This window comes from Myotis daubentonii, chromosome 2 (genome assembly GCF_963259705.1).
Source record: "Myotis daubentonii chromosome 2, mMyoDau2.1, whole genome shotgun sequence".
NCBI classification, from domain to species: Eukaryota; Metazoa; Chordata; class Mammalia; order Chiroptera; family Vespertilionidae; genus Myotis; species Myotis daubentonii.
In genome coordinates this window covers 19,842,518-19,866,113 of record NC_081841.1, presented here as the reverse complement: position 1 = coordinate 19,866,113, position 23,596 = coordinate 19,842,518, and the positions used below count along the sequence as shown (strand labels likewise).

Genomic DNA, 23,596 nt, shown 5'->3' with positions numbered 1-23,596 from the left:
GCAAATAGATAGCATGCTGCTTTTGAGAGAAGGCAGTAGTTCTTAGTATCATCCTTTCCTTCTTCCATCATGACAAAAACTGCTGATAGTTCACATTAAAATGGTAGGGGTATCTGGCAGAAACCTACCAAGATTGATTCTTCCTTAATCAGTTGTCATTTGTCTTCTAAGCAAGCTTTGCCATTTGTCTTCTAGGTAAGTTATTATGAAGACTATCCGTAAAACGTAAAGATGAGGATAAGCAATATATTCATTTACCAGTTGGAAGGGGGCTGAGAATCTGTCCATTCAGAATCAGCCAGGGCGGGGGGGAGGGGGGGGTCATAGGAAAAGGTCTTTTTAAGCAAGCCTATGAAGGACAACTACTCAAAAGAGGGGGTAGTGCCAGGCCTGCGTGGTTCAGCAGCTGAGCCTTGACCCAGGTCAACAGGTTAAGGCACACGGTTGGGTTACAGGCTCAATCCACAGTAGGGGGTCATGCAGGAGGCAGCCCAACAATGATGTTTCTCTCTCATTGGTGTTTTTATCACTCTCCCTTCCTCTCCCTCTAAAACTCAATAAAAACATATTTAAATAAAAATAAGAGGTGGTAGGTTTGTAAGAAGCTAAATCTTCCTCTAAAGTCCCAGGAGCTAGCTGTTTATATGTCCTCTGCTTATAGACAGAGAATGATATAGAGCATAGCAGACATTCTGATATGAGTGATCTTAATTTTGACCACTCACCAAAGCCTGATTCAGAGACTGACAGATGAATCTGATACTATACAGAAGGTCATGTGTATGGGTAATTAAGTCGACAGTCACATCTCTCAAAATAATTCACTCTCAGTCTGCAGTATAGGAATTTCACTATCGTACTGAGGCTGTGAAATATGTGTGGAAGTAAGATGCTTTGTTTGTTTTCCCTGAGGTTCTTACAGTTTGGATTAGAAGAGCGAAAGGAGCAAAGTCTGGAGAAAGACAGATCCTGACTTAAAGGTATATTCCTTGTGGCACTTTGAGCGAGCTACTTAGCAACTCTAGCTAATAATACCTACTTCACAACATTGTTGTTAGGATTAACCAGTTTTAGTTTTCCTTCTTAATTTATCACATTTTTAATTGCTCTACTGTATTCCGAGAATCAAGATACAAGTGTTAACATAACTGAAAAATCTCACTTCACACTGTATGCTTTTAAAATAATTATATTTTACTGCCTAGTGTTCTCAACATACACGGAAAACTGAAAGGTTTAATCTACAAGAAGCTTATTGTTGCCCAAACTGAAAAGTAATTAATATGTATTAATAATTAATAATAAATTATAACTAATCTATAATTGAAAGCATAGTTACAATGGAAATGATATTCTTTATTTTAATCTTCATTTTTTCCAGTTATTAATTTAAAATATCAGAGAATCCTAACTAATAAAAGAGAAACATAGTAATTAGCTGTACCTCCGCTACCCTTCCCATTGGCTAATCAGGGCGATATGCAAATTAACTGCCAGCCAAGATGACGGCCGGCAGCCAGGCAGCTTAAAGCGAACATGAGACTTGCTTGCTTTAGTGACGGAGGACTCCTACGTTCCCCGCCTGCCGCTGCCAGCCTCTGAGCTTGCAGTTTCAAACACTGTTAGAAATACAGAAGCTAAACAAAACCCCAGAAACCTGCTTTCAGCCAGCTGGGATCTCAAAGCTGGAGTTGAAACTGTGTTTCAATTATAGAACCCAAACAAACCAGATACCTGCTTTCAGCAGCCGAGGCCTAAGAGCTGGAGCCAAGCCTCAGAGCTAAAGCTGGCCCAGAAAAAAGAAAAAAAGGAGCGGTTGGGAGCTTCAGTCACCCAACAGCCTGAAAACAGCCCTCAGCCCCTCACCCAGACTGGCCAGGCACCCCAGTGGGGACCCCCACCCTGAAGGGTGTGTGACCAGCTGCAAACAGCCATCATCCCCTCATCCAGGCTGGCCAGGCACCCCAGCGGGGACCCCCACCCTGATCCAGAACACCCTTCAGGGCAAACCAGCCAGCCCCTACCTGTGCACCAGGCCTCTATCCTATATAGTAAAAGGGTAAAATGCCTCCCGGCACCGGGATCAGTGTGACAGGGGGCAGCGCCCAAACCCCGATTGCCCTGCGGCTCTGTGTGTGACAGGGGGCGGGGCCACAACCTCCCTATCTGCCCTGCTCTGTTCGTGACACCCCAACCCCCTGATTAGCCCTGCTCTGTGCCTGATAGGTGGGAGCTCCCCAACCCCCTGATCGGCCCTGCTCTGTGGGTGACAGGGTAGAGCCATAACCTCCTCATCGGCCCTGCCCTGAGTGTGACAGGGTGCAGTGCCCCAACCCCCTGATCCGCCCTGCTCTGTGTGTGACAGGGGGTGGTGCCCCAACTCCCCTATTGGCCCTACTCTGTGCGTGACAGGGAGGAGCCCCCCAACACCCTGATGGGCCCTGCTCTGTGCATGACAGGGGGGAGCGCCCCAACCCCCTGATGGGCCCTGCTCTGTGTGTGACAGCGGGGAGCTCCCCAACCCCCTGATTGACCCTGCTCTGTGCGTGACAGGGAATGGAGCCCCAACCCCCCTGATGGGCCCTGCTCTGTGCATGACAGGGGGTGGCGCTGCAACCTCCTCATCAACCCTGCCTTGAGTGTGACAGGGGGCGGTGCCCCAACCCCCCAATCGGCCCTACCCTGAGAGTGACTGAGGGTGGCATCGCAACCTCCCAATCCGCTCTGCTCTGTGCATGACAGGGGGCGGCACCCCAACTCCCCAATCGGCCCTGCTCTGAGCCCGACCAGGGGCTGCACCTAGGGATTGGGCCTGCCCTCTGCCACCCGGGAGCAGGCCTAAGCCAGCAGGTCGTTATCTCCTGAGGGGTCCCAGACTGCGAGAGGGCACAGGCCGGGCTGAGGGACCTCCCCACCCCCCCTGAGTGCACCAATTTTTGTGCACCGGGCCTCTAGTCCATAATAATAAAAGCATAATATGCTAATTAGACCAGACATCCTTCTGTATGAAGCCACAGTGGTGGGGGCCGAGGCAGAGGAGGCAGAGGCGGCAGAGGCCCCGCCCCTTGCACGAATTTCATGCATCGGGCCTCTAGTAATAGTATATTGAAGCTAGAAAGGCCCTTAAAATAATCTGTTTCAATCCCTTATTTTAACTAGTGCAAAACTAAGGCCTGGAGAGGTCCAGGGACTTGACCAAATATATGGTACCAAGTGTAATGTTTAAAATGTTTTGTTTTCAGAATTGCAGCAGCTCCAATTAGCATAGCCTGATAATTGCTAGAACTTAGTATGAATAAACCTGACTATGACTTCTGGCCACTCCACGATGTCCTCTCCTCAACAGCCACTCAGCTCTGGCATCTTTTATGGAGTCAATCCATCTCATATTTGGTCTTCCTCTTTCCCTGCTGCCTTCTATTTTCCCAGCATTATTGTCTTTTCTGAAGAGCCCTGCCTTTCGTTATGTGCCTGAAGTAGGGCAGCTTCAGTTTTGTTATTTTTGCCTCCAGTAATGTTTCAGATTTAATTTGCTTTAGGATCCACATGAGATTAATATTTAACATAAGGAGAAAGACCAACTTTGAACGCAACCATTTTAATGTAGATTACAGTAACGTTTTGTTTTCCTTCACTGAAATAACAGCTAAAAAATAAGTCTTCAAAAGTATATCTAAAAAATAAGTCTTCTACAAGTACCATGTGATTTCACTTATATGTGAAATCTAATGAACAAAATAAACTAACAAAATAGGAACAGACTCATAGATACAGAGAACAGACTGGCAGCTGTCAGAGGGGAGGGGGATTGGAGGACTGGGTATAAAAAATAAAGGGATTAAGCAAAAAAACAAACAAACAAAAAAATCAATCACAAAGCAAAATAAAACACCCCTCATAAACACAGACAACAGTATGGTGATTACCAGAGGAAAAGGGGTGGGGGAGGTAGAAGGGGATAGAGGGGCGATAAATGGTGACATAAGGAGACTTGACTTGGGGTGGTGAATACACAGATGATGTATTATAGAACTGTACAATTGGAACCTATATAATTTTATTAACAACTAGGGGCCCGGTGCACGAAATTCGTGCACTGGGTGTGTGTGTGTGGGGGGGGAGTGTCCCTCAGCCCAGCCTGCCCCCTCTCACATACTGGGAGCCCTCAGGCATTGACCCCCATCACCCTCCAATCGCAGGATCGGCCCCTTGCCCAGGCCTGATGCCTCAGCCAGAGGAGTTGACCCTCATCACCCTCCGATCACCAATCACCGGATCGGCCCCTTGACCAGGCCTGAGGCCTCCGGCAGAGGTGTCAGGCCTGGGCAGGGGACCCCCAGCTCCCTGCGGCTGCAGGCTCCACCCCTGCCCAGGCCTAACGCCTCTGGCCTAGGCGTCCGGCTCGGGCAGCGGGGACCTGCAGCTGCAGCGGCCCCGTGAGCGTGGGCTCCACTTTAGGCCCAGGCAAGGGACCCCTAGCTCCAACCATGCCCAGCTCCCATCACTGGCTCCACCCCTACTTCCTGCTATCACTGGCCAGGGCGGCAAAGGCGCCTGATTCTCCGATCATGGCTGGGTTTCCGATCACTGTCAGTGGCAGGGGGCTTCTTCCTTCTTTCCCTTTCGCCTTCCTGCATTGTGCCTACATATGCAAATTAACCGCCATCTTGTTGGCAGTTAACTGCCAATCTTAGTTGGCAGTTAACTGCCAATCATAGTTGGCAGTTAATTTGCATATAGATAGCCCTGATTAGCCAATGAAAAGGGTATCGTCGTACGCCAATTACCATTTTTCTCTTTTATTAGTGTAGATGTCACCCCAATAAATTCAATGAAAAAAATTAGAAAATAAGTTCTAAATAAGACTTCTAAAGCTTTTGAAAGTTAGCATCATAAAGTAGGAAAAGCAAAGAATTTTCAGGTTGAAACCTATCTTGGCCCTGCACAAGTTACCTGCTCAGCTCATTTCTCATCTCAGAAATGGGGCTGTGACTACTAAATGGGTCTGTGTAGGAAGATTTCCATTATAACAACTGTGAAGGAGCCTGGCACATGGGAGGAATGCCAAATCTGTACAAAAGCTAAATATCCAGTAAATGGTTCTGGAACTAAGGAAAAAACCCACTGAACGTGGGGGTAAAAAATAATTCCAACTCTTTGGCATAAACCATGCCCAAAATTGCTGTATTTTGTCAGCATTCTCCAACATTTGCAGGGACAACATTAAAGTTATAGTTAACATCTACAGAGCCCTTACATGGCCAACCACAGCCCTAACCTCTCCTCATTAATTATTTAATCCCCAGAAAGCTGTGGCTAGTTTATCAGGCCACGTACAGCTGAGGAAACAAAGCCTTAGGAAGTTAAGAAACTGCCCGATGCTATCCTCACGCGATGGACGGAGGTTCTGAGTTCAGGCTGCCTCCAGGCTTCCCCACTTCTCCACAAGGCCTCAATACACAACATCTAAACTTAAAGCCCAAATTCATCTCCTTAGCGCTGCAAGAACAAAACCAAAAACAGTACTACTAAAAGTGTGTTTTCTCCAAGAACTGCATTAGGCATTTCAGATCTGAGCGAGCTGAAAGGCTGAACTGGGGAAGAACAAGTGGGATTCTGACCAATAACACCACTGCGCTCTCAAGGATAGTCAGGGCGAGTGTAAAGATCCCCCACGTCCTTAGTTTATAAATCCTGTTCACGAAAAAGGGCCCGCACCAGGTCTCTGCTGGCGATGCAAAAGACACAGAGGGACAGGGAGCTCACCGCACCATATTCTAGTCTCCATAGGACCTCATCTGAAATATATTCTGTACTTAACTTTGTTTGGTGCGTTTCACCTCCCTTCGTCTTGCTTCTCCCCCATTTTTTTAAGTGGGTCGAAGTGAGCATTACAGAATGGCGAACAGTCAGGTAGAAGGGGACGATGGCAGAGGAGCCCCCAGATCACAGAATCTGAGGGAAAATGAAGAAGGAACTGGAGAGCCCCGAACTCGTTCTTCAGAAACCCGCCGGCCTCACTACCGTCGCAGTCTCGCAGGGGGCTCGCTGCGAGTCGAGGGGCGGAAGCAGCCCAAAGGCCGTCGCGGAAGGCTCCAAGGCGCGCAGCATCGCTGGTTGCTAGGATACACTGCTCACCATCTCCTCCAATCAGCACCTACCTCTTTGCGTCCAATCATAGGAGCGGAAGAGCAGTAGTCGGAGGTAAAAGGTCACGCTGCTTTTGGGCGGCCATTTCTCGCGGTCCGAGCTGGGGTAGGCGCTCCAAGCACCAGGGACGGAGAAGAGCTGGGTCGGCGGCGAGTAGCCTACAGCATTTGCTCGTCGTCGCGATGGTAAGGAGGAAAGAGAAGGGATGGCGTCTCCCGAGAGACGGGGAGAGAGCGCGCGCGCGCGGGGGCTCCGCGTCGCTGGGCCTGGTGGTTGATTCGCGCCTTTCCCATTCATCCGCGTGAGGCGCTGCGCGGGCGGGCGGCAGCCCTTTCTTGGCGGCTCCGGGGTCTGAGGCGCGCGCCCCTCCCGCTGCCCCCCGCTGCCCAGGAGTGCCCCCGCTCCCTTCCCCTCGGCTTCGTTTTGAATCCGAGCCCGAGATATCCTCGCTGGCTGGGGCCGCAGGGTCGGGGTGAGGACGAGGAGGTGTCTCCCGTCCCACTTGGAAATGAAAGCCCGCTTCCATTCCATGCTGCTGGGACTCGCAGCGCTCTGAACACAGAGCCCCGGAGCATTCCTTTGTTCATTTAGCGAATATTTACCGAGTGCCTGCCACCTGCTGTGCTCGGCGGTAGGACGATGAGGTGAAAAGCACCGATGCCGACCTTGGTCTGGGTTAAGTCTGTCGGGCGTGGGAGACAGACGTTAATCAAACAACAACAGAAATATATAGAATTACAAATAATCCGTGCTGAGAAGGAGGCAAGCCGGCTGCTGGGAGGGGGCGCGCGGGTACCTTGGCAGAGTGGTCGGGGAGAGCATCCCCGGAAGGGGCGGGGTTTAGCCTGAAACCTAAATGACGGGAAACGCGGCCCCTTAACGAGCTGGAGGGAGCGTGTGCCGAGCCCAGGAAACAGGAGCATTGATTGGCCCTGAGGCCGGAAGTAAGGCTCGACCCCTTGGAGGCATGAACAGAACGCCAGTTTCTTGCATGAATGGTGGTTATGACTCTACCTCTAACGGTTAGGGTCAGGCTAGACCTCTCAGGCCACATGGGGAGGTCTGGATTCTATTCCAACTGCAGTTGGGAGCCATTGAAGCATTTTAAGCAGAAACATGATGTGATAAAAAAAAAAATAATAACAGTTGCTGTGTGGATAATAAGTTGGAGAAAGACAAGAGTGGAAACTGGAGACTCATTGGGAGGTGATTGCAGCAGTCCCCTTGTCCCTAGGTAACTCTGAATGTGCTTTTTTTTTTTTTTTTTTTAAAGGTTAGTAGCTAAGCTTCTTGGTTCTTTGGGCTGATGGGTAAGCAGACGGAGGAAAACAGTGTGTGATTATTAGAGATACTACTGCTTTGCTGAATAAACAAACACTAAGTGATAGCTCACATGTAAGAGGCACTGAAGTCAGGCAAAACCCAGTCCTCGTTCCTAGGATTCGAGCAAAAGACAGTCTAGTGCCCCTGCGTCCCTCTGTAGTCGCATATTGGGAGTTAGTCTGACAGCACTGAATTGTTGGTTGCTACATTCTTCCCTGCTTGTTCCATAGGTAGTCTCCTCTGCCTAGAACAGCTGTTTTTTTCCCCTTGGGAATCTATCGCATCCTTTGAAATGGGAGCATTGCTTATTTCAGGCAACCTTTCCTTTTCTCTTAACACTGGATTGGGTTGGTCCCTTGTACATAGCATATCTCCTCTTACAACCTTGCAATAGTCTATTTGTATGTGTTTTGCCCTTCTCCCTCCTACTGTGAGCTTCTTGAGGACAGGGACTGTCACCTGCATTTTTTTTTTTTTTAACTGCCTTTGCCTTTGTTTCTTTGTAACCTGGAACAGTGAGTGATGTTTAATAGCTATTAAGTGTTTCCTAAGGAAATAGTGAATACTTGTGTACATTTTGATGGATGAAGAGGAAATTGGCTAACTGGGTATTTAAATATTTTTGATGCTCTTTAACAAATAAAAGTGATGCCGTAAAAATTAGTGATTTGGTAACAGAGTAGTAGGTGGCGGGCACTGAGCTCTGGAAAATAATTGAGTTTTTTTTTTTTGTTCTTTGTACAGAGTTTGCCCCTCAATCCCAAACCTTTCCTCAATGGATTAACAGGAAAGCCAGTAATGGTGAAACTTAAGTGGGGAATGGAGTACAAAGGCTACCTGGTATCTGTAGATGGCTATATGAACATGCAGGTAAGCTAAAGAATTATAAAAATAACTAAATTGCATTTCTTTTTCTTCACCTTATTCCTCTAAGGTTTAGTGTGATGTATGAGAATGCAGTTAAATTGATAAAGCAAAAATTCAGGGGAAAAAGCCAAGATCAGGGAGGATGTGATGGACTGCGTATGAGATATGTTAAACTAAAATACAGCCCCAGATTTGACCCTAGTTGTTAAAAGTAAGAAGAGCTTGGACATTTGATTCCTATTGCCAGAAGGGGAAAACACAAATTTGCAGAAAAAGAAAAACCTTTCTCAGCACTTAACTCTGAAAAAATTTTTTCAAGTAAAATTCTTACTTAAAAAAAAAATTTTTTTTTATTGATTTCAGAGAGGAAGGGAGAGGGAGAGAGAGATGGAAACATCAATGATGAGAGAGAATCATTGATTGGCTGCCTCCTGCATGCCCCCTACTGGGGATCGAGCCCACAACCTTGGTATGTGCCCTTGACTGGAATCGAACCTGGGACCCTTCAGTCCACAGGCTGATGCTCTATCCACTGAGCTAAACCAGTCAGGGCAGATTCTTCAGTTTTTAATGAATGCTGAAAGTACAACATCAGAGTAATTCCATAAAAGGATTTCTTGAGGGAAAAGACATCAGCCAAGTGAATTGATCAGCTGACTGCATGTCTGTTACATTAGCTTCTGTGAATATTTCTGTGAACTTTTAAAAAATTGTGATAACAAAATGTGCCACTTTCACCATTTTCAAGTGTATGACTCAATCCCACAGTGACATCCATACCCATTAAAAAATACAGTAATTCCCCATTTCCGCTGTCTCCAGTCCCTTGGTAAATACTATTCTTTCTGTCTCTCTATTAAATGGAATCCTACAAATTTGTCCTTTTGGCTTATAGCATAATATTTTCAAAGCTCATTCATGGTGTAGCATGTATCAGAATTTCTTTTTATGGAAGTAATATTTCATTATATGTATACTCTGCATTTTAATCTATTCTGTTGGACATTTGGATTATTTCTCCATTTTGACTAGTGTGACTAATGCAGTGAACATGGCTATACAAATATCTGCTTGAGTCTGTTTTTAGTTATATATCAGAAATGTAATTGCTGGATCATACAGTAATTCTTTGTATAATTTCTTGAGGAACAGCCATACTATTTTCTACCTGAACAGATGATGCTCATGTCCCCAAGATTTATATAGAGCATGGTTTGGCCTGGAAAATTCCCTAAGCAGTAATCAGTTTGGCCTGTGCCCTCTTGCAATCTGGGACCCCTCAGGGGATGTCAAGAGAGCCGGTTTCAGCCCGATCCCTGCAGGCCAGGCCGAGGGACCCCACCAGTGCACAAATTCATGCACCGGGCCTCTAGTATCTCAATAAAAGAAGGGAGTAAAGAATACCCACCAAATATTTGGTTTTAAAAGTAATGTAACTTTATTCAACAATAAAGAATAATTTTTTTAAAAAGTAATATAACTTCCTAGTGAACTTGCCAGTTTTGAAGTAACGTTAACTACATTGATGATGCCTTTGAGTTTGTCCTCTTAGCACATATTTGAGTGCCCATTATATGGATTGTGATTTTTAAAAATTAAAAGTAAAATTTATTACCTGTATGTAGAAGAAAGCTAAACATTTTGATCTAAAATTAGAGTAGTATAGTTCCCTAACTATAAAGGTTACTTTTTCAAAACTTTTAAATGTTGAACATTTAACAGTTGAAACATGAAGGCTATATCAGACCTCAAGTCTCCACAAATCCCTGTATAAAATATTTTATCACATAGAAGGTATGTAACCCACAAGCCAGAATAGTAAAGAAAATGTTGCATTTAAGTACTTATGAATGAGTATCAAATCCCAGTTCCTAAAGTGTTTTGGATCAAAATAAAGTATAGTTGTTAAAATACTTAGCTTTAGGCTTATAATATAGTGATTTTATATCTATCTAGCTACCTAGGGTGTCCCAAAAAACATGTAATACACACCTTAACAGCTGATAGCTCAATTGATGTTTCTTTTCAGCCAGACTAAGCTTTGAACAAAGGAAATTCATCCTAAAATGCTACTGGAAGTTTGAAAATGTAGTTGAAGTACAAACACTGCCTTTATAATTCTTCAAAGTGTGTCTCCCAAAAATGTATACACACTTTAACAGCTGATAACTCACTTAATTTTCACTCCTTTTCAGGTTTAACTGATTTGAAATAATGAGTGAAGCCAAATTAAGCTTTGAACAAAGAAAATTTATCCGCTAGACTTTTTTATGGGGATACATAAAAGAGAGTTTATGGTACAAAACTGGCAACAGTCGGCGAATTAAGGGTGCACAGATACCCAACAAAATAATTCTTGGTGTTTGCTATTCCATTCCTTCGCATTATCAGCAGTAACTGGACCAGAACGGTCATCAGTTTGAAAGCAGGAGATGACAAAACAAATTATTCATGTCTGGAGATTTTTTCATTTTGAAAATGAACTGTATGTTAATAAACACTGACTTTATAATCATTCAAAGTGTGTGTACATTTTTTAGGACACACATATGCCTTAGAGTGATCATGATGAATCTAGTAAGCATCTGTCACTATACAGAGTTATTGTGATATTGATTATATTCCCTGTGCTATAGATTATATCCTAGTGATTACTTTATAACTGGAAGCTTGTAAGGTTACTCTATTGTCTAACCTCCTTTTTAAGAACATGTTTTCCTGTTTTTTAGCACGTAATTAAAAAAAAATCTTCAAGACTTTGGTTTGGTTGATGATTAATATAAAAGTATTTTAGCCATAACTTTTGTACATCCATTAGGTTCCTCAATATGATACTATAGTATAAAGTTAGTATTCCAAGAGAAGTTAATTTCTGCTTTGGAAAACTTTAGTCAACTTATTCATAATTTGGGAGATTTCCTTCCTTGACATGTTATTCTAATGTCCACTAGAAAGAAATATTACACAACTGAGAGATTTTAAAAAAACTGTTGAAACAATTTTTACTATATATTCTACATACATCAATGTTAACTTTTACCTAATATTTATATGAAACCATATGTACTACAGTAGTAATAGAAAACTAATATTAATTATAGATAAATATGAGTTGATATAAAAAGGTCTCAGTTAACAAGTTCTCTCACCGGTATTAGGTGTGTCTTAGCTATTTTCCTTCTGTATCATTAATATATTTTCTTTTTATTTAAAGCTTGCAAACACAGAAGAATACATAGATGGAGCCTTGTCTGGACACCTGGGTGAAGTTTTAATAAGGTAACAAAACAGTAGTAGTATATGTAAGGAATTACTGGTGAACATTAGAAATAATCTGTTTAAAAAAACTAATTTAGTGCCTCAGTTTCAGAATTACTTTTTAAAAACGCTATTAATTTACCAAATTATTCTACAACTAGACATCAAGAGTCTGAAATTGTTAAACTTGTCAAAGATTTAAGTATTTTGGAGCTATTCATCCTTAATATTTTTCTAGTATTGATATTAAACTTTCTGGTTTTAGCTGTAACCTTTTTTAGTGGTTTTAATTAAAAGAGTTTGGTTTTTAATTGTAGTTGGGTCTGGCTGCTGCTAGGATTTTTAGTTAAACTCATTTTCTAGAACTAACTTTATACCTTCAAATTCTAGTCATTCCCTTTGGAAGATCATAAAGATACCATTTTATAACAACCACATGGTGAGAAAATAAGTGCCATGTGCTTTGTAAAAAATCAGTGGTAAAACCTTAAAAAGAGAAAGGAAAAAATGCTATATTATAAATTTAGCAGTCAGTATTTTTGTAATGAAAAAAATCTAGTAATTATAAATCAGATATTACATTGTTTCCAGTTGGAACAACAAAATGAACTGTTTTTCTGTTTACAGGTGTAATAATGTCCTTTATATCAGGGGTGTTGAAGAAGAGGAAGAAGATGGAGAAATGAGAGAATAGCATCTTTTGTGGGAAATTTCTTTTTATATATATTTCTAGACAATAAAAATTTGTTTTTTCAACTTGACTTGTGAACTATTACATGCAAAACTCAATAGTGAAACAACTGAAAAATTATTTACAGAAGGAAGGCTTTAAAAGCTATCCAATTTCATTGAAGTTGGTTTTCTTTCGTAAGGCCAATGTTCTTACTTTTTTCTACAAAGGAGAGTTATTTATATGCTTTATAAATGTTTATGAAGATGAATTACAGCCCTTTTCTTGTACTTATATATTAACTGAGACCTTTTAAAAGCAACTGCTTCTTTTAAAGTTTTTTGAGCCATTTTTTTACATGTATACAGTGAACTATTTTCTTTGTATCAATATATATTATATATATATATTTTTACTTAGTAATAGACAAATTACAGTGTACGCTTAAATAGTATACACATATAGCTAAAATGAAACATCAACAAAAATGAAAATGATTGTGGATATACAGCACAACAGAAATTGTGAACTGACATTTAGGTTGAAGACAGTTGGGTTTGTTCATTTAAGAGGATTAAGTTTCTGAACAGTACTCCTTAATATGAATTAAAAACCAGTCTCACAATTATGTTCTGAGACATAACCTCAAAGTCTCATGTCAGAGGATGCCACTATTGCGGTTTAATGGTCATTAACCGTATAGTTACATCAATAAAATAACTTTGGATGTGTATCCCCAACTTGGACAAATCGAAGTATAGGTGTATAATGTTTAGAATAATACTTAGGCAATGGATAATAAAAAGCCTTCAACAAAAGGAAATAACTCCCCATTTCCAATCCTATAACCTTTGGAACAAGGGCATGTCTAAATCACATTGATTAGGCAAGCATATGGGGCAGAATATTGCCATTACTGTAAACTAGAATCTTTAAAATATGCCTAAAACATTTTGGCCTTACTGCTTCTATTCAAGTGAAAAAATACTCTTCCTCTATTGATTTTACTCTTGTATCCTTGGCTAAAAGTAGTCGATGTTTGCTATCAGATAATGGTTTTGAACGACAGACAAGTCTTCTTCCCAGCTGAAACAAAAGAAATAATATTCTTTAGAATAATCTTTTTCTATTGAAGTATAAGTAAAATACTAATATTAACTTGATTTTTCCAAGGAATAATACGGCTTAAAATAGTAAATAGTCAATTACATAGGGATTGATTTTAAACATTCGTGAAATGGAGGCTCTTGGAGGTGTTCCCACCAGGATAGGCTTAGGGAAATCCTTAGTTTCACACCTACTCATTTTCTCTGGGGCATATACTCAATTATATCATCTTTAGTCTTTCCTCTGTAAACTTTTTGGTTTTGCTTTGACAGCTGAATTTGTATCAAATAGATGACAAAACTATGATATTCTATTGGACTTGAGATTTGATGAGGCATCTCTATTGTGTCTCAAAAGGAGCACTATCCCTATGTGAGACTGTCCTTTGCATTGCAGAATGTTTGACATTCCTGGCCCCAGGGAACTAAATGACAGTAGAGTTCCTCCCCATAATTATAGCAACAAAAATGCCCTTAGGGGAACGGAACCCCTGAATTCCTTTCCTAAAGTCAGAATTTTTTATCTGAGAAAATTTCCCGTGATGAAGTATCCCAACTGGGTAAGAACTTCTATCACAGGTTTTCATACATTGTCAGTTTATCAGATCACCATTTTTATTTTCTATTTTCTTCCCAGTTTTAGTTTTCATTCTCATTTTTAGTCTGTTTACAAGCATTTGTTGAGTATCCCCTGTGTGCTAGGCAATAGAGATACAGAGGTCATAAAACTCATTCATGGCCTAGAAGGAAGGATATATTTTTAAATAATTTCAATTTTGTGCGTTTAGTGGAGTGTATACATGTGGGAGAATGATGAATGGTTAATTCTCTCTTGGGAAGAAGAGGACAAGTCAGGTGTTCATAGAACAGCTGAACTAGAGAGGTACAGACTCTTTAAGATGAAATGTTAATATAAATAAAATAAGGTAATCATTACCTTTTGATACACATATTTACAATTACCATACTTTGGAACTTTTTTCAAGTCCTTACCTCAAAAGGCTGTTTGTGAGGTGCACAATAAGCATTCACTATGGGTTAGCTATCACTGTGTTAACAACCAATTTCCACATTATCTTTGTAGATAGCCATGATATTGGGTTCCTAGAATATATTTCAGACCTAGAGCTAGAGGAGGGAGAGTAGCATATGGAAACGAAAGGCCCTCCCCACTAGGTGCAGAGACCGACCATAAGCTCTCTGACTGCCCAATCCCAAAACTTCTTATTACAGGTGCAGGTGATCTTGCAATATACAGAACCTTGGCTTCCAGTCCTGTGGGAAATTTCTTTTTATATATATTTCTAGACAATAAAAATTTGTTTTTTCAACTTGACTTGTCAACTATTACATGCAAAACTCAATATTGAAACAACTGAAAAATTATTTACAGAAGGAAGGCTTTAAAAGCTATCCAATTTCATTGAAGTTGGTTTTCTTTCGTAAGCCCAATGTTCTTACTTTTTTCTACAAAGGAGAGTTACATCTGGAGTGATACGGGATATAATTTTAACTGTATAATTTTAGCAGTCAGTATTTTTGTAATGAAAAAAATCTAGCAATTATAAATCAGATATTACATTATTTCCAGTTGGAACAACAAAAGATGAAATGTTAATATAAATAAAATAAGGTAATCATTACCTTTTGATACACATATTTACAATTACCGTACTTCGGAAATTGCTTCGGAAAGAAGCAAGATTATCATTTCATGTGAGGGTTACAAGACCCAGTTATATGTAATTCTCTGGCTTCACTATTTCCATTGTTAAGTGAAAGAAGCAAGATTATCAGCTACCATTAAGAACAATTGACACAAATACATAGGATATTTCCAGAAGGATGCAGATGAAACTGTTAGCAATGACTATTTCTGGGGCAGGGGGAACTAAGGATGACAACTTTCACTAACTACTCTTGTAGCTTTTGAACTTTGAACCATATGCCTGTACTACCTATTCAAAAAATTAGTTTTTAAAGTTATCTGGTTTCGTGAACCTGGGAAGGAAAGAAAAAGAGGAAGGGACAAGTTTCTTTTACTGAAAAGTAGGCCTAATGGAGAACTGTTATCCGTAGTTTGAATTATTCCAAAAGTAGCAGGGAACCAGAGAGAGACCAATTGAAGCTGAGCAAGAAAGACTACTGAAGTTTTATCTGGATAAATTCAGTGAATTAGATATTTTGTTTTTATACCACAGAAGCACTCACACTTTGATGTAGCTGGGCCTATTAATAGCAAAACACGAACCTTTTTCTTTGGTTGTGCTACTGCTCTTTCCAGAGCAGCTTTTAGCCTTTCTTCTTGGTGTTTTTGTTTTTCTCTCATTTTCTCTTCACGAAACCTATCAAGAGGGGAAAATGTTCTAACTATAAGTCACAGAAAGTAAATGACCAATCTAAATATTATTTCCATTAAGGTTAAATGAAAGTAATAATTCATCTTCACCCATAACTATGGCTTTTGAATATTCAAGTGAAATCTCAATAACACATCTGATTTGTGTTGAAATGGGAAGAAATTGCATGCCACCATTTTGGAAGAAGTAAAAATCTATCCCCTCTTGGTCTAAATAAGCACCTCAGTAAAGCCTTCTCGTCACTCAAACTCAGCACGTCACAGTTCATCTGTACAATGGCCACTCGAATTAACTTCCAGTTATCCAACCCTCCCTTAAGTCTTCTTGAAATATACAGGAAAGTACACCAGCCACGAATGTGTAGTTCAGTGAATTACCACAAAAGTGCATTTTCCAGTTAATCTTTTTGAATGGTATTCTCAAATTAAGACCAACAAATGCAATTTGTCTTGTTTTCTTTCGGGTTGTGAGGATAAAATTAGCTAACCTAGACCCGAGGTTGGCAAACAGTGGCTCGCGAGCCACATGTGGCTCTTTGGCCCCTTGAGTGTGGCTCTTCCACAAAATACCATGTGCGGTGCGCACATACAGTGCGATTGAAACTTCGTGGTTCATGCGCAGAAGTCGGTATTTTGTGGAAAAGCCACACTCAAGGGGCCAAAGAGCCGCATGTGGCTCGCGAGCCGCGGTTTGACGAGCCGCAGTTTGCCGACCACTGATAGACAATTTTTCTACTCCAATGCTCGATGCAGAATAGGCACTCAATAAGTGATAGCTATTTCATGGACATATTTAATTTTAAGAGTTAAGGTGTTAAATACTTTTATGCCAGATCAGATATTATGTTAAGTGCCCCCAACTATGGGGAAAATCAACTAAAATTCTCTGGATAAGAACAATAAACAATTGGAATTAGATTCATGTATCACTACTGAAAATAAGTTGTAATTATCCTTGGATAACTATTTTCTGCTGAAAAAAAAGAAGTGGCCCTAGCTGTTTTGGCTCAGTGGATAGAGTGTTGGCCTGCAGACTGAAGGGTCCCAGGTTTTTATTCTAGTCAAGGGCACATGCCCGGGTTGTGGGCTAGATCCCCAGTAGGGGGCGTGCAAGAAGTACCCAATTAATGATTCCCATGATTGATGTTTCTATCTCCCTCTCCATTCCTCTCTGAAATAAAAAATATATGTTAAAAAGGAGATACAAGTGTTATTAGTGTAATTATAGGTCATGTAATGGAAGGAGTAATCTTTATCTTAAAATTTTTTTTTAATATATTTTATTGATTTTTTACAGAGAGGAAGGGAGAGAGATAGAGAGTTAGAAACATTGATCAGCTGCCTCCCGCACATCCCCCACCGGGGATGTGCCCGCAACCGAGGTACATGCCCTTGACCGGAATCGAACCTGGGACCCTTCAGTTCGCAGGCCGACGCTCTATCCACCGAGCCAAACCAGTTTTGGCTATCTTAAAATTTTTAAACATTTGCTTTATATTTGATAAAACTTCTCAATATCACCTTGATCTATTCTGGACTTCATTTTTATATGTGGGAAGCAGTATCCCACATGCACCAGTAATATAGTAAGCAGTAACAAAATACCTAATATTAATGGCTAATCTTACTATGTGCCAAACATGCTTTATTGCTTTTACATAGGTCATTTAATTTAATCCTCACAACTCTATAAGTCATTACTGCTATTTTACAGATAAACTGGAAGTTGCATCTGGTGAACTTTCTGATCTTCTGGTTCCTTTCCTCCTCAGTGCTCATGTTCCATTGGTAATGGCACATTTATTTCATAACTAGAGACCCAGTGCACAACATTCATGCACTGTGGAGGGGTGGGCCGGGGGCGGGGGGGGGGGAGATCCCCTCAGCCCGGCCTGTGCCCTTTAGCAATCCGGGAGCCCTTGGATGATGTCTGACTGATGGCTTAGGCCCGCGGAGGCAGGAGAGGCTCCTGCCACCGCCGCTGCACTCGCCAGCCATAGCCCGGCTTGTGGCTGAGTGGCACTCCCCCTGTGGGAGCGCACTGACAACCAGAGGGCAGCTCCTGCATTGAGCATTTGCCCCCTGGTGATCAGTGTGCCTCATAGCAACCGGTTCTGCTGTTCAGTCTATTTGCATATTACCCTGCAGGATCAGGCCTAAACCAGCAGTTGGACATCCCTCTCACAATCTGGGACCGCTGGCTCCTAACTGCTCGCCTGTCTGCCTGCCTGCCTGCCTGATGGCCCTTAAGCGCCTCTGCCTGCTGTCCTGATCGCCTCCAACTGCCCTCCTCTGCTGGCCTGATGGCCCCCAACTGCCTTCCCCTGTTGGCCTGATCACCCCTAAATGCTTGCTCCCCTGCGCTGGCCTGATCTCACCCCTAACTGCTCCCCTGCCAGCCTGATCACCCCTAACTGCTTGATCTCCCCTACAGGCCTGATGGCCCCTAACTGCTTGCTCCCCTGCCCGCCTGATCACCCCTAACCGCCTCTGCCTCCGTCCCTGCCATCGTGGCTTTGTCTGGAAAGAAGTCGGACGTCCGGAAGATATCCAGTCAACCTGGTCTAATTAGCATATTACCCTTTTATTAGTATAGATAATATTTGGTGAATGTGTTTTCCCACTAAAAAATAGTTCTATGAGGAGGGCAGGGCAGAGGGTTCCTCCCACTGTGTCTCTATGTGGTTATCTTTGCCATATAATAGAGACTCGCTAAATGTGGAATCCAAACAAATACAACTACGCATCAAGTCATCCACTACACTTATATAAGACGTACTTTTGCCGTCGTTCTTTTTGTTTTATCCTCTCAATTGCCTCCACATTTTCTTTGGGAATGGCATCAATGAGATCACTCAGTTCCACCAGGCGAGACTCCACTTTTACCAGCTTTTGGAGTGGGTTGAGGCTGCCAACCTCACTATCTCCAATGCAGAATTTGTAAACTTGATTAATTTTTTTACTAAGAGAGTCTATCAGTTTTTCCTGAGAGTGAGAAGAAAAGGAATGCAGAAAACAACATCACATCACTATTTGCTTGTTCAATAAATGTAAAGTTCTGTTTTACTATAGTATAATGAAAAGGCTTTTATATAATACTAAGTGTTTCCTTTAAAAGAAAAACTTCAGTGTGACTTAGAAGAGTGAGAAAATGCAGCAATGATATTTATAACAATTTATAGACAGATCATTGCTACAGTAACACCTTGGATTATTTTCTTTAAAAATATTTTATTCTAGGTATAAAAGTAATTGTGATTTTTTTTAATGTTTTTGTGTATCTGATTCCCTGGGCATTCACATAGAGGTGACATACACAGTTAAATCCTGTTTTGCCACTGCAATGCCTTTCCTTGCAGCACTCCTTTTTTTTTTTTTTTTTTTTTTTTGCACTTCTTAGTCTAATTGCTAAAACTGTAATCATCCTGTCTAATAGTTATTTGCATGCATGCCTTATCTCCCTGTCTAGACTGTAAGCACCTGGAGGGCAGGAGCTATTTCTTAGGTTAACACTTATACCTAAAACAGCACCTTGCACATAACCATGCACTTACTAAATGTTTGCTGAATAAATGAATGCATTCTCTCAGAGGAAAAGAACAGTTACAAGAAAACAGATGCCCTGGCTGGCCTACAAAAGCCTTTGGGGAAGTTTAAATTTCACTCTCTCCATTGGGAAGTCATGGCAGTATTCTAGTCTAAACAGAGGCTTAGGCCAAACCTTGCTGATCCCTGTACCTGGCTACTCCTTCGTTTTAACACGTAGTTGATATGCTCGAGCTTGTAGGTAACTTGTTTCGGGATGTGTTTCGGGGCCGAAAGATAACTCTCATCCTCATTCTCTTCTGGGGGCTCAGCATTCGCAGTTAAGAGGGTCTCAATAAACTGCTGGGCAAGGTTAAGGTGTCTCCAGAGAGCATTCTGCCCGAATGCCTGCTTCTGCTCAAGAAGATGAGAATCACCATGAAGCCAAGGAGGAAAAATAACACTCAAGACAGATGTGGCTCCTGGAGTCGTGGGACTCCTTACAGAGCCACCAACAGTTACAGGTCAAGATCTATTACCAGGAGGCGACTTCCAACAGCCTGTTTCTCCCACCTCCTGCTTCAACCACCTTTCCAATGGTTCTATTTACCATAAAGCCCCCGTTTTTCAAAATTTTTTCTATTTCCTATTTATATTAAAATATGCTTTTTAAAGAAAACTTAGGGAAGTCTGAAATAATATAAAAGGAACAAGGAAAAGAACAAAGCAAAAGTCCTATTTGCCATTCAGCTTCTTTTATTCCCTCTCCCTTTCTAAATAACACCTATTGTATTTCCCATTTATATCAACAGCACATTTCTTTAGAAAACTTCAGAAACACAGAACAATGAAAGGTAAAGTAACCCATCAAAGGACGGAAGTATACATTGGATGTGAAAAAACAATATTGCTGCAATGTGAGTCATTTCAAAAATACATTGAACACTAGTTCTCAGAAAAGGCACCTTTGACATGAGAATGGTTAACTGGAGGAAATTTCTGGAGACTTCTTGAACACTTAAGCCTTTTAGAGACGGATGGGCAGTAGCCTTTTTTTGTTTTTTTTTTTTTTAAGTTCCTCCTGTCAAACGAGAGGAAAAGACAAGGAAAGATGTTTTCTCAAGGTAAGAACGGCGTGAGAAATAGAAGCAGGGGGCGAGGGTAAAGAAAATACTCATGAAAAAGCGATTGAGGGCCTGGCTCGAACGAGCACGAGGGCAAAGAAAAGGGAAGCTCCAGGTGCAGGCCTGCATCGAGACCGCTGACAGATTCTCCGCGGTGGCGCCGGCGGCGGCCCTGGACTGCGGGAACCGGAGCCCCAGCTCTCTGAGCACCGCCCCGCCTCCCTGGCCCCCGACAGGAACAGGAGAAGATGGAGCTAGACCTGGAGCTGCCTCGGGGCACGGGCGGGAGCCGGGCGGAGGGCGGCGCCCCCCCACCCCCACCCCCCGGAGGTCTAACAGCGCCCCTCTGATCCACAGCCTCAGTGACACTTGGCGGGTGTTCCCGGCCGGGGCGCCGCGCGCCAGGCGCAACAGCACCATGTTCCCGAACCGCCCTGGCCTGCTGCTCCCAGCCTCCCGGTCCGCAGGCACAGCCGCCCATTGCAGCAGATCCAACAGGAGGAGGGCATGGACTTAACCGAGAGACCGAGGTGCAGAACGCCGTGCAGATAAGCCACTCCTGGGAGGAAAGTTTCAGCCTGAGTGACAGCGATGTGGAGAAATCCGCCTCCCCGAAGCGCATCGGTTGCATTCCGGTGTCACCAAGCACCATCTGCCCCCACCCGGGGAGTCGGGAAGCAGTGCTTTTCACCATCCTTGCAAAGTTTTGTGAGTAGCCACGGATTGCCTCCAAGTCCGATTCCCAGCCAACGACCCGATTTGCTCCTCGAAGAAGCCAGAGTCCCATTAATGGCATTAGACCAAGTGTTCTTGGACCATTGAAAAGAAAATGTGAAATGGAGACTCATTATCAGCCAAAGAGATTTTTCCAGGGCATCACCAACATGCTGTCTTCTGACGTCGCGCAGCTGTCAGATCCTGGTGTGTGTGTGTATCTTCTGATGCCCTGGATGGAAACAGCAGCAGTACTGGCTCTTCCTGTAACTCCAAAGTCAGCGCTACCACCGTCTCCCCGGAGTCACCTGCCCAGGCGGCCTCTCCATTTATTCCAGTAGATGAACTTTCACCTAAGTGACTCACCCACCCATCCCTGAGACTCGGTTGTTTTGTTTTGTTGTCGTTGTTTTTTTTGCAATGGAGAGAAAAATCAAGTTGGATTAAGCACTGAACTTTGTCAATTAATTTGAGGCTATTTCCTATTTGACCCCTTTTCCTTTTTTGGAATTTCCTGAACTGAACTGTTGGTATTCTAGAGAACTTTTATGTCAGGTTCCTGCGGATTACTTCAGTGTAGTAATATTTTCAGACGTTTTCCCAATAAGTGTGTTGAAGCATACATCTTTACGCTGCTAATATGTCTAAATACATACGATATCCCTTGATTTTTTAAAAAAATAATTGAGAGCTCTATTTATTTATGGGATTATTAAGTTCTGATGCAAATATAAATGTTGAATAATAATAATAATAAAAAGATGCAGGCCTACTCTTGACAGAGAAACCAAAAGTCAGTTCAATCCCTGGAGCTGCCACAAGGTGGCAGGCCCAGCCCAGAGCTCGGAGGAGGCGGGGCTGCAGGGGGAGGTGTGCCTGCTTCCTGAGGTCCAGTGGGGCAGGATGGCGGAAGACTCCCAGGATAAGAACATTGGATGCCTTCCAACAGAATGGGAAGTGATCCGACCAGAGCAATAGATAGAAGGAATCATTGTTATCAAAACTGGATAGGAATGGGGAGATGTCTAAATGTCATTTAAAGTTCCTTTCCAACTCAAGGATTCTGTAAGCCTTATCCATGTCACATTCTACTGCGTGCTTAATGTAAACAACTCCCAATTGAACTGGATCGGTGCCCTGTCGAAAGGAAAATTAAACCAAGAGGTGACCACATTCTGCAAATTAAACGATGGAATAGCTTACATTCCATTTCATGTCCAATGAAAGTGAGCAAACAGCTGCTACACAAAATGGATGAATCTCAAACATAATGTTGAGAGAAAGAAGCCAGGCAAGCCAGGCATGTTACACGGTTCCATCTATCTCAAGCTCAGTGGTCACCTTCAAAAGCATGGAAGTGAGGGAGAAGTGAGGATAGTGGTCACCTTCAAGGGATGGCAAGAGGCTTCTGGGAGTGCTGATCATGGTGTCTTCCCTGATCTAGGGAGTGGTACAGGGCTGTGCTTACTTTGAGAAAATTCTCTGAGAGGTACACTTATGATTTGTGCACATTTGAATATTCCATCAAATCTATGCCTGAATTTAAAATATTACTCTCAAAGTAATATATTGAATTAATGAAAAGTGTTTTTTAGGGGATTAAGTACAGTTAGGAGTGTGGAAGTTTTGAAAGAATAAAATTGATTTCACAGATCATAATTGACTATAGTGCCAAAGTAACTGATAATTTTGTGAATTTCAAAATTAGGTGCAACTGTTTATTTACTCATAAAAAATTATGTTTTGCAAGTGTTGAGATCTGAAAGAATGGGAATGGGAAAGCAAGAAAATTCTAAGAAAATAATACTTTCCCCTGACAGTTTGTTTGCTCTCTTCCCCCTTCCCACCCAGCATTTTACATCCCTAAGAGAGAGTGCTTTTTCCCAGAGAGGGTAATACATGAATGCCAAACAATCTCAGTCTTTTAAAAGTAATTTTCAGATAAACTGTACAAGGTTGCCTCAAAGTTTAAGAGTACTGAAAATGCTACATTTTTTTATAGCTGCCCTAAACTTGGATGAGAGGAGCTTGGTGGGAAGGAGGGCCACTATCACATTATCTGACATTTTTCCTGTCAATCGGCTTCAGAATTATTTAAGCAAAATTGAAGGGTGGAAACAACCCAAGCATCCATCAGCAGATGAATGGATAAATAACATGGTAAATAAATACAATAGAATGTTTTTCAGTCATCAAAGGAATTCTGATACACACTACAACATGGATGAACCTTGAAAACATGCTAAGTGAATAAGCCAGGCATAAAAGGACAGCTATTGTGTGATTTTGTTTATATGCGGTACCTAAAGTAGGCGGATTTATAGAGGAAGAAAGTAGACTGGGAAGATAGAGGAATGGGGAAATACTATCATGGCTTAGTGGATACAGAGTTTCTATTTGGGATGATGGAAAATTCTATAAATAGTGGTGAAGGTTACACAATATTGTGAATATATTTAATGCCATTGAATTGTAATACTTAAAATGGATAAATGGTAAA

The 23,596-nt window shown here is 42.1% G+C and overlaps 3 protein-coding genes across 3 annotated transcripts in view; 1 reads left to right on the top strand and 2 right to left on the bottom strand.

Annotated features, from left to right (window-relative positions):
* LOC132227153 (uncharacterized) overlaps positions 1 to 7,007 on the bottom strand; it is a 39,233-nt gene extending 32,226 nt beyond the window's left edge. The window contains exon 1 of the mRNA XM_059681938.1: positions 6,162 to 7,007. Within this exon, the coding sequence (XP_059537921.1) occupies positions 6,162 to 6,681 (520 nt within the window). The 5' untranslated portion in view covers positions 6,682 to 7,007. The remainder of the gene's footprint in view (positions 1 to 6,161) is intronic.
* Positions 6,204 to 12,359, top strand: SNRPF (small nuclear ribonucleoprotein polypeptide F). Its single transcript, XM_059681939.1, has 4 exons — positions 6,204 to 6,335; positions 8,218 to 8,343; positions 11,555 to 11,619; positions 12,226 to 12,359. Exons 1-4 carry the CDS (start codon positions 6,333 to 6,335, stop codon positions 12,290 to 12,292), a joined length of 261 nt encoding a protein of 86 aa, XP_059537922.1. The 5' UTR covers positions 6,204 to 6,332; the 3' UTR covers positions 12,293 to 12,359.
* Positions 12,360 to 12,550: 191 nt separating this feature from the next.
* The window catches only part of CCDC38 (coiled-coil domain containing 38), a 38,562-nt gene continuing 27,516 nt past the window's right edge, over positions 12,551 to 23,596 (bottom strand). The window contains exons 13-16 of the mRNA XM_059680879.1: positions 19,472 to 19,672; positions 18,513 to 18,718; positions 15,626 to 15,719; positions 12,551 to 13,354 (exon numbers count right to left, since the gene is read on the bottom strand). Coding sequence (XP_059536862.1) covers positions 13,241 to 13,354; positions 15,626 to 15,719; positions 18,513 to 18,718; positions 19,472 to 19,672 — 615 coding nt within the window. The 3' untranslated portion in view covers positions 12,551 to 13,240. The remainder of the gene's footprint in view (positions 13,355 to 15,625; positions 15,720 to 18,512; positions 18,719 to 19,471; positions 19,673 to 23,596) is intronic.

Excerpts from the sequence above, each read along its gene's own strand:
- SNRPF (XM_059681939.1), top strand. Across the intron at positions 8,344-11,554 it reads ATGGCTATATGAACATGCAG|CTTGCAAACACAGAAGAATA; the intron begins GTAAGCTAAAGA and ends TTTTATTTAAAG. Across the intron at positions 11,620-12,225 it reads CTGGGTGAAGTTTTAATAAG|GTGTAATAATGTCCTTTATA; the intron begins GTAACAAAACAG and ends TTCTGTTTACAG.